The sequence below is a fragment of the Lachancea lanzarotensis genome, scaffold LALA0S04, assembly GCF_000938715.1.
Source record: "Lachancea lanzarotensis genome assembly LALA0, scaffold LALA0S04, whole genome shotgun sequence".
NCBI lineage: Eukaryota > Fungi > Ascomycota > Saccharomycetes > Saccharomycetales > Saccharomycetaceae > Lachancea > Lachancea lanzarotensis.
In genome coordinates this window covers 777505-791005 of record NW_019212882.1, presented here as the reverse complement: position 1 = coordinate 791005, position 13501 = coordinate 777505, and the positions used below count along the sequence as shown (strand labels likewise).

Genomic DNA, 13501 nt, shown 5'->3' with positions numbered 1-13501 from the left:
GGACTAAATGGAGACCAGTGACACACGCCCGAGCTAAGGAATGAATGTAGTTAGTTGGGAAAAAAGAGCTGCGGGGAGAGCTGGGTAAAAAGGAACAGAGACGAAATTCGACGGTTAAAGGAATGTGTGTCGAAGTTAGATCGAGTTGCTTTGGACTGTATCCGTTGAGTAAGATTTTTCTGTAGTTACTTTGTTCTTTTACTGAAACAACATATTATCCCCGAGCCAGGGCTCCGCGAGGCCCTCAAACCACCGTCTTCTTTTATAGTTTCGGATTTTTCAGATCTGGTCTAAATTGGCCAGAAACAGACGGGTGAGTTTTGAAACGTAAATACAAACAAAAAAAGCCCGCAGACGCGCGCTTACGTCAGCTTTAACGGTAAGAAATAAATAACCGTTAATGGAAAAGAAAAACACAATGGCGGGGCCCTCGTTCAGGCAAAATGGCTGGCATCTGACAGGCACGATTGCCCAATTAGGAAAGGTGATTGCCACTTTGGTGAAAGACGTTTTAGATCGGGCTCGAGAAAGGGCTGGCGCCACTATGTAAGCGATGAAAGGACACCAAGGGCACCACACACACTGTAAATCGGGTAGTGCTATCAGAGGAAGATGCAGAAGACTAAGAGACAGGCCAAATGAAAGTACAAGAATTGCGCTTTCAACGCAGAGTCAGAGACAGAGACAGAGGCACGAGACAGAGAGGTCGTTCTGCGCACAAGATGACCAGATCTGGCGCTGTTGGACGTTCGTCATCAGCAGTTTGGTCTTTCAAGTGCAAAAACGCACAGAACACGCTAATGGACAATGTCTGTATTACACGAAAACGGTCTTCAGTGCTATTGGCTGTCGGGATCGGGACACACGAACGCATCGCAAGAACTACAGTGTAAAAGTTCATCACATCGCGTCAAACGGTTGCTATCATTAAATAAATAAGTGTAGATGTAGTAGAGCAGCTTCAGACTCTACGTGGGGGGTGAATATATATATATGTGTGTGCGTTGTGTGTGTGCGTGTGTTGCGTTCGAGTGCTTGCGACATGTCCCGTAGACGGTTTCTAAGAACTAAGTAATGCCAATCGCTTTTCACAATCTCCTGTTCTATTGTCCAAAGACGTCGGCTAAAAACGCTTGTTCTTCAGCATTGTGCAAACCCTTGGAGCCTGCAGCTACAGGCCCGCTTGGGTTGCGACCAGCGTATCTCACCTTTCTGTCCTTGTAGCTGTCGGTCTCGGCCAACACAGTCTCAAATCTTGGAGACGCATAGGACCAGCATCCCATGTTCAAAGGTTCTTCCTGGCAGTACACAATGTCTTCCAAGTTAGGGTAAGAGTTGAGCGAGTCGCGCAATTGGGCAAATGGGAATGGATGCATTTGTTCAATCTTCAAAAAGGCGGTTGTCTTGTCTTCCAACGACTCACGCTTCTTGTGTAGCGCAGTGTAGACTTGACCGGAGCAAATCACCAAGCGCTTGGTCTCTTCCTTGGAGCCAATAGCCTTTCCGTGTTCAACATCTTCGATGATCCATTGGAATCCACCATCAGTGAACTCCGACAAACTGGATCTGGCCAAAGGATGACGTAGCAACTGTTTCGAGAAGAACAATATTAGAGGTTTGCGGAATTGACGGTGTTGTTGTCTTCTCAAGATATGGAACAAATTACCGGGAGTGGTTGGATATACAACTTGGTAATTGCAGTCTTGATGTTGTCTTTGCAATTTTTCCTCAGATGGGAAATATCTAGGGTCCTCGTTGGCCATTTGCAAAAACCTTTCCAATCTACCAGAAGAGTGTTCTGGACCTTGACCATCGTAACCGTGGGGTAGCGACAGAATTAGACCGGAACGTTGCTTCCACTTGGCCTCACCACCAGCCAAAAATTGGTCGATGATGACTTGAGCCGTGTTAGCAAAATCACCAAACTGAGCTTCCCACATCACAAGGAAATCGGGGGATGTCAAAGAGTAACCGTACTCAAATCCCATACATCCGTATTCCGACAAAGACGAATTACAGATGGTGAAATTGGCCTGTTGGTCACTTAGATGCTGCAAAGGAGTGTAGGTTCTTTCAGAATTCTGATCGTGCAAAACTGCATGACGTTGCGAGAAAGTACCTCTTTCAACATCTTCACCGGACACTCTCACATGGTAGCCTTCTAAAGCTAAAGAACCAAGGGCAAGGGCTTCACCAGTGGACCAGTCAATTCCCTCACCAGTCTCAACAGTTTTGCCTCTGTTGTTCAAGATTCTCTTCAAATTCTTGTGAACTTCGAAATCTTCGGGCCAAGAGGAAATGGTCTTCCCAATACTCTTTAGCTCAGATGCCTTCAAGGCAGTTGGCTCATGGGGTAGGATTTCCAAAGCAAGTTCTTTAGGAGACTTGAAGTCTGCCCAGTCAGCTGTTAACCATTCACGCGATGTTGGCTTATATTCCTTTGACTTATCGAAGGCTTCTTGAAATAGACCCCAAACCCATTTTTTGTGCTCATCAATATCTTGCTTAGTGAAAGAACCTTCCGAAATCAATTTTTCGGTGTAAACATCGATGACAGATTTTTGTTTGCTGATCTTCTGGTACATGAGAGGCTGAGTGAAGGAAGGTTGATCAGTTTCATTATGACCATGCTTTCTCCAGCCGACAACATCGATAATGGCATCGGTGTGGAAAGTAGCTCTCCATTCAGCGGCCAAATCGAAAATGAATGTAAGGGCTTCGACATCGTTAGCATTAACGTGGAAAATAGGTGCGTCGATGGCCTTGGCAATATCCGATGGGTAAGGAGTGGATCTGGCAAATCTTGGATCCGTAGTAAACCCAATTTGGTTATTGGTGATAATGTGAATGGTACCACCGGTGGAGTATTCGGGCAAGTGGCTGAACCCCATAGTTTCGTAGATGACACCCTGAGCGGCAAAAGCAGCGTCACCGTGAAGCAAAACACCCATAGCCTTCTGGTACTTATCCAGATCGTTTTTAGCAAATTGGATAGCTCTAGTTCTACCCAAAACAACTGGGTCTTGAGCTTCCAAGTGAGATGGATTAGCGACTAGCGATAAGTTCACGTATTTGCCGGACGTGGTGGGTCGTTGGTAGTTCATACCCAAATGATACTTGACGTCACCAGATCCTTCGTATTCTTCTGGAGCTGCAGAGCCCTGAAATTCGGAGAAAATGGACTCGTTAGGTTTACGCACCACATTCGATAGTACGTTAAGTCTACCACGATGCGCCATACCGAGCACAACGTCTTCGACGCCCCTCTCAACAGACTTGTCAATGAGGGTCTTGATACCGGGAACGATACCTTCCAACCCTTCAAGACCGAACCTCTTGTCGTTAGGAAACTTTGTGGACAGGAAACTTTCGAAAGAAGTAGCCCAGGTCAAACGATCCAAGATTTGTCTTTTTTCGTCGATGCTGTAGCGGTAGGGTTGAGGAATTTCGATGCGTTCTCTTAGCCAGTCACACTGGTTTCTGGATGGAATGTGGATGTATTCAATACCGTATGAGGAGCAGTACAATTTTTCTAGTGCGTTGATGATATCACGTAGAGGCATGGTTTTGCGGCCCTCACGAGCGAAACGGGGCAAAATACCGGGACCCAATGAGATCTCGCGGTCGAGGTCGCGTTCTGTGAATCCATAGTGGTCGAGCGTGAGCTCTCTGGGGAGCGGTTTCGACTTGTCATCGCCAAACGAGATCTGGAGCGGATCGATGTGGGCCTTTTGATGACCACGCACCTGGTACGCACGACACAGAAGCTGGACTTTCAAGTGGGTCATCACGTCCTGGTCTACACCGCTGGCCGAAGACCCAGCAACCCCCATGGCCATATCGTGAGGAATATGGCCTCCGGTGTGGTGGGACACTAGGGTGGGCGGAGCCACAAACGCCGACGACGCTGGCATTTGGGTGTTGCCCATGTTTTTGAAATATGCGTTCCACGACACATGGACCGAGCTAGGGTCCTGTTTCCACGCCTGGAACATTTCGTCGATGTAGGTAGCGTTGGTGGTGGACAAAAAGTTGTCGTTGTTGTTGTTGCCGCTGCTGGCGAATCCGCGAAACACGGGGCCAGCACGCAACCGCTGGGCGGTTCGCTGCAGCACGCTTTGTGGTCTAGCACACCGGCTGATACCCCTGAGCATGTTGTAGGAGTGTTGTTTAAGTGTTGTGTTGAACTGAACACCAAAAACGGTCTGAGCCTATGAAAAAGTTGCAAATCTTTGCCCACTCAGCACACCCTGTTTGTTTCAAAATGTGAAACTTTTGTACAGACTTTTGTGACAGAATCTGTGAGCCAAGACGTTGTAACTATCGTTGTAACTATCGTTGTAGAAACTTTTTTCTGCAATGATGTTTTTAACCAATAAAGTCCCTCAAGATTTCAAATTTTGTTTCCAAATTGTGCTGTTTCCAATTTGTTTCCAAATTGTTTCCAGTTGTTTCCAGTTGTTTCCACTTTGAATCGGAAACCCGGTTTGACAAAGTTCGGGTTTTCGCCAACTTTATGTTCCGGGGAATCTCTGCGTAAAACACTTGCTCCTTTTATACTACGCTCGAATTGAAGAGCTTATTAGAGGCACTTTCGATACGTTTTTTGCGTAATGCGCGCGTAGTATACGGGGACAGTAATAGTAAGAGACGACAGTTGTAGTAGTAGTAGTAGGTAGTCATTCATTGGCTGTAGTAAAGGGATCGGGACCCCCGGAGCCGTGGACGAAGATGTGGTGGGGTACTCCTGGGTGTACGGGTTGTGGAATGAAAAATATTACAACCGAAAGAAGAAGCGGAGGCGACATCGGACATGCGGCACGTGAATGTGGCGTGATGTCCTGTGGTTATTCTCAGCTCGTGATTATCACGTTCTTGAGAGTGGACGTGGAGTGGAAGTGTATATGGGATAGTGTACATGAACTTGGCAAGGTGTATTCTTGAACAGAGCGAAAGAGCCCCCAGGGAGTAGCGATTAAGATGGCAGTAGGCGATAGAACAAAATAGAGGTCTCTACACCCAGCCACTAACAAAAACCCCAGATCTTAACTTTGTAAATGCCAACCTCTCTCGTTGGGCTCAAAAAAACCTCCCCCTACCCCCCTCCATTTCTAATTATGGGACCCAACTCATGGTCAGTCTGCTCCTAAAATAACACATATAGTAACTTTCTCTCCATTTCGAAACTTTCCACGCTTTATCCCTTGCCTGCTCGAATTTCACCTTCAATTTTAGGCGAAATCTTGTATGTGTCACCGACGACACAAAAATAACGCCAGCTCGAGGCCAGCATGTAAAATTTCGCCCAAATCACAAAGTCCGGCTCGAGAAACTCGTTTTTGCGCGCACAAATCGCATATATGAATAGGCCAGGATATCAACAGCAGCCCCTGTAATGTTCGTATTCGTCTTTTCTGTTCCTCTTCGCACCCAGCAGCCCAAAGAACAAAAAATAAGAAACCAAAGAAAAAATCGATAACCAAAGCCAGCGTCCAAGCACTTCACCACTATAGCGTTTCACATAGCTTTAGTCTCTAACCCACAGCCTTCCTCAGACCGCCGTGACACCAGCAGACACCAACCACAAAAACACAAAAAAGTGCGTACACAGACGCACACAGACGCAGTTTCAGACACCGACACCTTTGCCTCCCCTTTCGCACTGTTGTATTCACACCAGTACCCTCCACTCCCAATAACAAAAGCCATGTCGCTCCTCTCCGCGGAAGTCCACCAAACCGCTTGGAACGAGTCGACAACGCAACAACCGCTATCGGTTACCATCGAAGACGCGGAAGATCATTCGCCTGGGGTCTTGGCGTACTCGCTATTCGAAAGCTCACAAGAACGTCACACACCTGAGTTTTACGCTCACAACTTGAAAAGGGACCCTTACCTCTTGGAGTCGAGTTTGCGCGAAGAATTTATGCTCAAGAAATTCGATACACCCATGTCAGGCAACTCTGATTCTCATAATTGGTCTATCGACGACATTTTGGCCGAATGCACGCCCGAGAAGACCTCGTTGTGGACAGGCGCCATTAGCGAAGAAGACCCTCTGTCAAGGGAACTCGACGACTCCTCCTTCGATAGCTCTCCGAGCTATAACAAACTAAACTGTGACTCTCAAATAATGAGCGGCCGCGAGTATGGTAGCAATTTGAACCCCATATTGCACGGTCAAACTCTCAAAGGAACAGACACCACCAACCTTGAGCCTCGCAATCAAAGGCCCAATGTGACGATAAACACAAAAATACTGCGTACGACTCCGGTTTCGTCGCCTGCGAAAACATTTCTCAAACCCACCGAATCTTTGACTGGCAAGAAACTTGCCAAAGCCAAAGTCACCAAGCCACGCGGTAACAGAAGTTCCAAATTCAATGTCGGTGCAAAAAGAGCGTCGCTTCAAAAACTGGTTGCCGATCTGCAATCCACAAGCACCTATCGATCAACCGACACAAACGGGCTTCTTGTTCGCAAAAGCGTTGCCAAAGAACTAAAAATCGAAGACCAGTGCGCCACCCCCATGCTTGATTTTACTGGTACACTCTTCCCACATGTGTGTCAATATCTTGCCGAACAAGCCGCCCATTTCCAGCCTTCTGGTCAATTTAGAACTATTTGGAACTATCACAGGCAGCAAACCGGGGCTGCAATTTCCCTGAGTTTAACTCCGTATAATGGGGAAATTAGCAAGGACGGTGAAAACTACCAGTTCTCTGTCATATCCCGGATCTTGCCGCACGACTGCTTTGGGAAACCGCAATGTGTCTCTAAGAAAAAAGTCAATAAAGTTCAAGAGGAGCTGGAGCGTGAAAAAAGAGCCGCTGATGGCTCCATGTATCAATGGCGTCATTTCATTACCAGCTTCGAGTATTTCAGACTTGTGTCATTTATGCTTGGATCAAACTATGACTATAGTCTTAATGACAATCAAATTGGCGAGACAAGAGGCAGCGACGGGAAAGTCATTTCGCCAGAAAAGAGGCACGACATGAGAACTCGATCACACGCAAAAATATTTTTCGAGGGGAAAGCGGTTAAGAGTGCCCACGACTTGACCAGCGGCGAAACCGCAAACAAACGCCGAACATTTATCGTGGGAACTTTCGGCCAAATAATGGGGTACACTCATATGAAGCCATTTGGCTCCGATTCCTCACTTTCAGTAATGGAATTCAGGTACTTGGAAGAAGCGCTTTCCAAAGAGATCAATTTTCACTTATTTCATAAAGTTTAGTGTGGATGTCAGACGCCCTACCAGATGAGAGCCAACAGATGGAAAAATGGACCAAAAGTTAAAAGGATAATAAATAATAGTGCTGCATTTGTGTGTACAAATGTATCTGAACAATTTCGTTAAAATAGTGATCTCTTCAAGACCATCGCAGACAATCGTAGTCAAATGAGCATTCATTTATTTGTCGTCTTTGAGGAAAACATCTCTGCAGGGATAGGGTACTGGGTAAGTCCGGGGAGATTCATTTTCGTGGTGAAGACATACAGTTGGATTCTGAAAGTCGCCCGATTGTGGGCGAAACAGCCAGAGTTGTGGTCACTATCACCCAACTCATTGTTGAGCGATTAGGGAAAACTTCTACTTTACCAAAGTGAGGACGTTCAACTGAAAGGCCACACCTTGCTTTAAATTCCGAAAAAAATTACATCTCAAGATCAAGACAATCGCTTGAGTTTACCGATTGAGTGGGGCATAGAAAACCCAAAATTACGCGAGCTAAGTGACCAAAAATTTGAGGAACGTCAAACGGCTCTTTATTTTACGAGCACTAGTAACGTTCCTCCCGTTGTGATTGGAGCCCAGGGCTCCGGGGACGGGGAAAAACCGCCTATAAACACTCTAATGTACAGCTACTTAAAAAATTCATGTCTCGTGTTGCGTTTAAGCATCGGCTTCGACAAATCCCTTCTCAGAAACGTAGATACCATCCAAAAATTTACGGATATCCTTGTTTCTGACACGGCAAATTTGCTGAATGTCAGCAGCGTTCTGGGAAACATTCTCAATGGAGTTACCGGACAAAACGATCTCATCTTTCTGGTTGGCGGAAAAGTCAATGCTGACACCTTCTCTGACTGGAACCAATCTCACTTGCTTGTCACCCAAGAAGTTTCTGATTTCGACGAATTTAGAGCTGTCCTTCTCAACAACGTTAACGTTGATGGGAAAATGGGCGTACACATATCTCATCTTGTACTTGAAGCCCTTGGTGACACCGGTGACCATGTTGGCAACCAAAGACTTGACAGTTCTCAAAGCGGCAACGTGCTTTCTGTCACCATTGTGAACGGTGATTTTGACCTGTCTGTTGCTGATCTTGGCGAAAGTGACATCGATGTGCTTCAAGTTCTTGGTCAATTCACCTCTTGGACCAACGACCTTGATCACTCTCGATTTGATGTTTACAGTAACACCTTCTGGGATATCTAGGATTTGATCGGTTTGGATGTACTTCATTGCTGGATCTTGCTGTGCTTATTCAAAGTGGGAACAAAAGTGTTTGAAGAGGAATGAGAGCCTTGACGAATGTTCATTCGTTTATATACTTGAAAATTCTTGCAAAAAAATTTTCGCCCAAACAAATTTCATCCCAAAGAAAAATGTCGTCGGTAACGAGATGAGAAAGTACTCGTATCACGTGTTTAGAGTACTCGCGATCAGCAGGTGATGCAGACAATTGTACGTTATATGTACATACAATACAATATAATACACACTTTGGCGTTATTTGTTAGTTTCGAACCAAGCGTTGACAAAGCTTCGGAGTTCTCCAGCGTCGTTGTAGACCCACGAGCCTTCTTCATTGTAAAACTGGGCGTTGTCAAACATCGTTGTCAAGTCTTGATGGACGTCAACAAGGGACTCGTATTGGCCCTTCTTGCATTTTTTTGATATTGTATCCAGAGCAAGCGGGGTCTTGATAAGCGCATAGTAGTCAGGATAGAGTTTTTTGGAGGGAAGTGACTCAAAAATGGACGCCCGAGAATGCTCGTCGTTTTCATCAAGCTGCTCCCGCATTTCCTTGATTAACTGCTCAACCTGGGGTGTAAACTGGCATGCAATAGACTTTTTGGGCATCTTGGGCGCCTTGTTTTTCGACCGCGAAGCGACGGCAGGCTTTGTATCTTTCTCCCCATCAGCTCCATTGGGTTGGGTCTCGGCAGTCCCATCCGGTAGGGCATCGGCGTTTTGGCCCTTCTTTTTCTTTAACGAAAGTTTGACAGTTAGTCTCTGTTTTTTTAGGCCAGGTTCTTCAGTCTTGACAGGCTCATTAACACCATCTTGATCAACACTAGCCTGCTGCAAAGGCGGCTCAATCTCGTTCGCCTTTCTTTTGTGTCGAGTGCGTTTCTCATCGGTCTCAACAAGATCTGGTCCAGGTGTTGGTTCTAGGCTGCCTATTTCATCAGCGTCTGCATCTTTCCACAGCTTATTAGTTTGTCGGCGCTCCCTTGTTTGTCGTTTTCTAGTTATAGCGGCCTCCAATGAATCGTCATCATCATCTACAGCTTGCAGCCATTGTTCTTCTGTGAGCCCATCGTCGTAGTAGACCTTTTTACGCTCTCTGACCCTTCCTACTGCCGCAGGTTCAACATTGAGATGTTCACTGATATCCTCTGTGAAGACCTCCGGTAACTCTGCCGGCTGAATCAGTCTGGATGGCGTAAATGATAGTCCTTGTGCTTTCGCCAATTTTCGCTCGGTGGCTTCCCGCTCTTGATCCATTTTATCAAAGAGTGCACGCTCGTCTTCGCTACGAGCCAAAATTTCGTTTAGCTCCTCATCGTCTAATTCAGCCTGCTCGCTATCATCTTTGACCGTCTCACTCTCCAGCAATCTTCTTAAAAAGGCTTCTTGTTCCTCTGCCGTCGATTTGTTATCGAACTTACCAGCTTGAATGACTTTACCATCAATGTCTAGTTTTTGCATCGCTCGTTCTAAAATAACCTCTTCCACGGAATCCGTGGTTATTAGCCTCAAGATACGAACTTCATTTTTCTGACCAATTCTATGTGCTCTGTCTTGAGCTTGCAGATCTTGATGAGGATTCCAATCGGTATCAAATATGATGACAGTGTCGGCCGTTTGTAAGTTGAGACCAAGACCACCAGCCCTAGTTGAAAGTAAGAAACAGAAGTATTCAGAATCCTTGGCGTTGAAATCCTTTAACATACTTGTACGTTCATCAGTTTTTGTGGCACCATCCAATCTCAGATATTTCAAGTCCCTCATTCGCAAAAAATCTTCCATGATGTCCATGACCTGGGTCATCTGGAAGAACATCAGAACTCTATGGCCAGATGCTTTGAACTTCGGCAGAACACGATCTAGCAACTCGAATTTACCAGCAACACGATAGAGCAGAGGGCCGTTATTCCTTGTGGGATTGATAATGTTTTCCACCTCATCGAAGACAAAGGGGTGATTGCAGATCTTCCGAAGCTGCATGATCTTATTGTTCAGACCTTTGATACCTCCCTTGGTGGCGCCCTCTGCACCAGCTCCAATAAACAGAGCATTATGCTTTAGCATTTGTTCATACAGCTGCTGTTGTAGCCCAGAAAGCTTACACTTGATGACCTTCTCAACTTTATCCGGCAAATCCTTCTCTACCTCTTTCTTCAAACGACGTAGTAAAAAGGGTCTTAAAACTTTGTGAAGTCTTCTTATGATCAAAAGAAGCTCTTCTTCGGTGAGTTCCAGCTTCTCTTGACCACCCGTATTGGCGAATGGCGTATTGAACCATTCATCAAAAGTTTTAGCAGAATTGAAAATCTTGGGTAAAACAAAGTTCAATAAAGCCCAAAGCTCAGGTAAATTATTCTGCAGCGGGGTACCCGTAAGAATCAGCCTATTCCTGGTTCTGTAATATCTTGTCAGCGTGAATGAAAGCTTCGACTGTGCGTTTTTCATTCTATGTCCTTCGTCAATAATCATGTGAGACCAGTCGTGCTTCGACAGAAGAGAGCGATCTTTGATGATGTATTCGTAAGTCGTCAGAAGTACTTCAAAATTACCGTACCTGATTTGGTGCTGTAACGCCTTCCGTTGATTGGGCGTTCCCTTATAAACGATTGTTGCCAGGGCCGGTGCCCATTTCTCGAACTCTAACGTCCAATTCGTAATCGTTGAAAGGGGTACGATGACCAAAAATGGGCCAGGTTCATTTTTAGCTTCTCGAAGGTATGCAATTAGCGAAATCGACTGAATTGTTTTACCCAGACCCATTTCGTCGGCAAGGATACCGTTTAAATGATTGTTGTAAAGCGACACCATCCATTCCAAACCCTTCAATTGGTATTCTTTGAGATTACCTCCCACCAGAATGGAAGGCTGTTTCAGCACTTGCTCCTTAACAGTGTGGGCAACTTCATAATAATCGATCTTTTCTCTTTCTTCATCTGTCATTGGGCCAACCTCCTCACCACGCTTTATTCTAGCCTCATTTTGCTGCACCTTGACTGCTTGAGCCAAAGAATCCAGAAATGTGTTAGTTTGTCTGAGCAAATGGGTGATTCTTGTATCTTTTGTTTGATCCAGCAGTTTGAGATACGCTTCTTCATCGTTAGACTTCAAAGCCTGCAAACGCTGTTTAGCCGTTCTCTCCACACGCTTTTGTTCATCCTTCTCTGTCTGATTATGTAGAGTGGCACATAATTTTCCAAATTGGACGCTGCGTTCTCTTTGCGTCGATTGGGTTGTTTGCTGCTCATGAACATGCGCAAGAATCCTGTTCACCTTGTGCATGTGGAGATTGCGTTCCTTCCGACGCTTTTCCAAAAGCTGTTGCCTTTCTAGTTCTTCTGCCAGTCTTGCAGTCTGAGGAACGATGACTTTGTTCCGTATTTGGACCGATCTCTGAGCAGCCATGGTATAGGGAGAGTCACGGAGCGAAGGAACATTGTTATGTGCCTGGCTTGTGACATTGACAATTAGTTTTTGTCTTAGTGATTTTTGCTTAGTCAAAAGCTTTAAAGCTTTCAACTCCACAAGCGCTTTTAATTTAAAGTTATCCACGCTGGACGGCACATCATCTTTTGCTGTGAATTGCAGACTGTCTGAAAGTGCGTACGTCCCCAAATTTGCAGGCATCCTTTCAAGCTCTGAGATTCTTTGGGCGATTCGCGACACGATAGTGTTCTCTATCTCGGGAGACCCCAGACTTCTCTTTCCTTTGGTGATTTCGAAATTGAAGAATTTGTTGCCAAGTCCAAAATTTTTGGCATTTTCATCAAAGTTGAGAGACAGTTTCAGGGGCAAGAGCTCTGAGAGGTTACTGGAGGACCCTGAATTCAGTTGTTCTTTTTCAGTTTCATGCTTCTCTTCAAAAAACTCTTCAGGAAGGTCCAGATCTTTGCTTAGTAGTTGCAGCGCTACCAACTGTTTCTGGAAGACCTTATCGTTGTATGAAGAGGCCTCATTCTCCATAGCATGCCGCAGTTCCCTCAGTTTGGCCACATAATCGTCTTGCTGTTGAGAAACGGAGCTGAATACACGTTCCAGCGCGTCAATCTCCACTCGATTTGAGTCCGCATCTTGGAACACAGCGCGGTACCGGTTGAGAAGCTGTTCCAATTGGACAAGCGTTTCAGGCTCTGGAATTTCCACCGTTTTCACTGGTTCTTGCTGATGCTGCTGTTTCGACGGTGGAGCTGTTATTGGGGCCTGTGTTATGTTCATCATTTCGTGGTTCGAATCCGATTTCTCTGGTGTATGATGTGTTAATTTCACGTCAGAGGTAAATTTTGGATCTGTAACGCCAGCTGTAATACTCTAATAGCGGATCTGAACAAACTTAGACGCGTAGACTACCTCAAATTCGATTGTTCAATTCCGTATGGTGCCAAGCTTGTGAACAAAGTGAATTTACAACCAAGATCGAGTCAAACGTGAATTTAGCAGGATCCTTCTCAAGTTAGAATTGGAAACACTAATTCAACTGTAATATCCCCTTTTCGCCCGCAATAATTTCTGCGTTTATATGTGTCCGAGCTCTGTCGCTGTTTTTTCACTGACGCTGCTCAGTTATCTCAACAATCGGGGACACTGGTTTTCTATTTACCTTCAGGTTCGTCCTTTAACCTACGAAATTTGGTCGTGATAATTTGATTAATTTAATAAAATTTAAAAAAAGTTCTGGATCATTGTAAACGGAATATTTAAGGTGCGGGTAACCTTTGATTAATCGTCATAGTATACGAGTATTGCGTACCCGTGATACTCACGTGATCTAAATTCTTTGGTTTTCCTTTTTCTTCACGTGATTTTATATCATTGTTTACGTTGTGGAAAAATTGATGGGTAAAAGTTTCAGTACTTCACTGCTCTATAGTGAAAGAAATTAAGCGATGAGATGATGATGAGATAGATGAGTATGCGATGCTATGTATGAGAAGTCAAATTAACACTGAAACCATTTGTCCCAACGTCCCATCGAAGGAAAAGAGTGTTTCAAAACGACATAGACAGTTTTTTACT

At 45.2% G+C, this 13501-nt stretch overlaps 4 protein-coding genes across 4 annotated transcripts; 1 reads left to right on the top strand and 3 right to left on the bottom strand.

The window, feature by feature from the left end:
- Positions 1 to 1103: 1103 nt before the first annotated feature.
- Positions 1104 to 4154, bottom strand: KGD1 (LALA0S04e08768g1_1; the record flags this gene model as incomplete). Its single annotated transcript, XM_022772959.1, has 1 exon — positions 1104 to 4154. The coding sequence occupies one exon, from the start codon at positions 4152 to 4154 to the stop codon at positions 1104 to 1106; it is 3051 nt and encodes a 1016-aa protein (XP_022628371.1).
- A 1553-nt stretch (positions 4155 to 5707) lies between these two features.
- Positions 5708 to 7243, top strand: LALA0_S04e08746g (LALA0S04e08746g1_1; the record flags this gene model as incomplete). The annotated part of the gene is made up of 1 exon (XM_022772958.1): positions 5708 to 7243. The coding sequence occupies one exon, from the start codon at positions 5708 to 5710 to the stop codon at positions 7241 to 7243; it is 1536 nt and encodes a 511-aa protein (XP_022628370.1).
- Positions 7244 to 7903: 660 nt separating this feature from the next.
- RPL9B (LALA0S04e08724g1_1) lies at positions 7904 to 8479 on the bottom strand (the record flags this gene model as incomplete). Its single annotated transcript, XM_022772957.1, has 1 exon — positions 7904 to 8479. The coding sequence occupies one exon, from the start codon at positions 8477 to 8479 to the stop codon at positions 7904 to 7906; it is 576 nt and encodes a 191-aa protein (XP_022628369.1).
- Positions 8480 to 8746: 267 nt separating this feature from the next.
- Positions 8747 to 12703, bottom strand: STH1 (LALA0S04e08702g1_1; the record flags this gene model as incomplete). The annotated part of the gene is made up of 1 exon (XM_022772956.1): positions 8747 to 12703. One exon carries the CDS (start codon positions 12701 to 12703, stop codon positions 8747 to 8749), a length of 3957 nt encoding a protein of 1318 aa, XP_022628368.1.
- Positions 12704 to 13501: the final 798 nt, after the last annotated feature.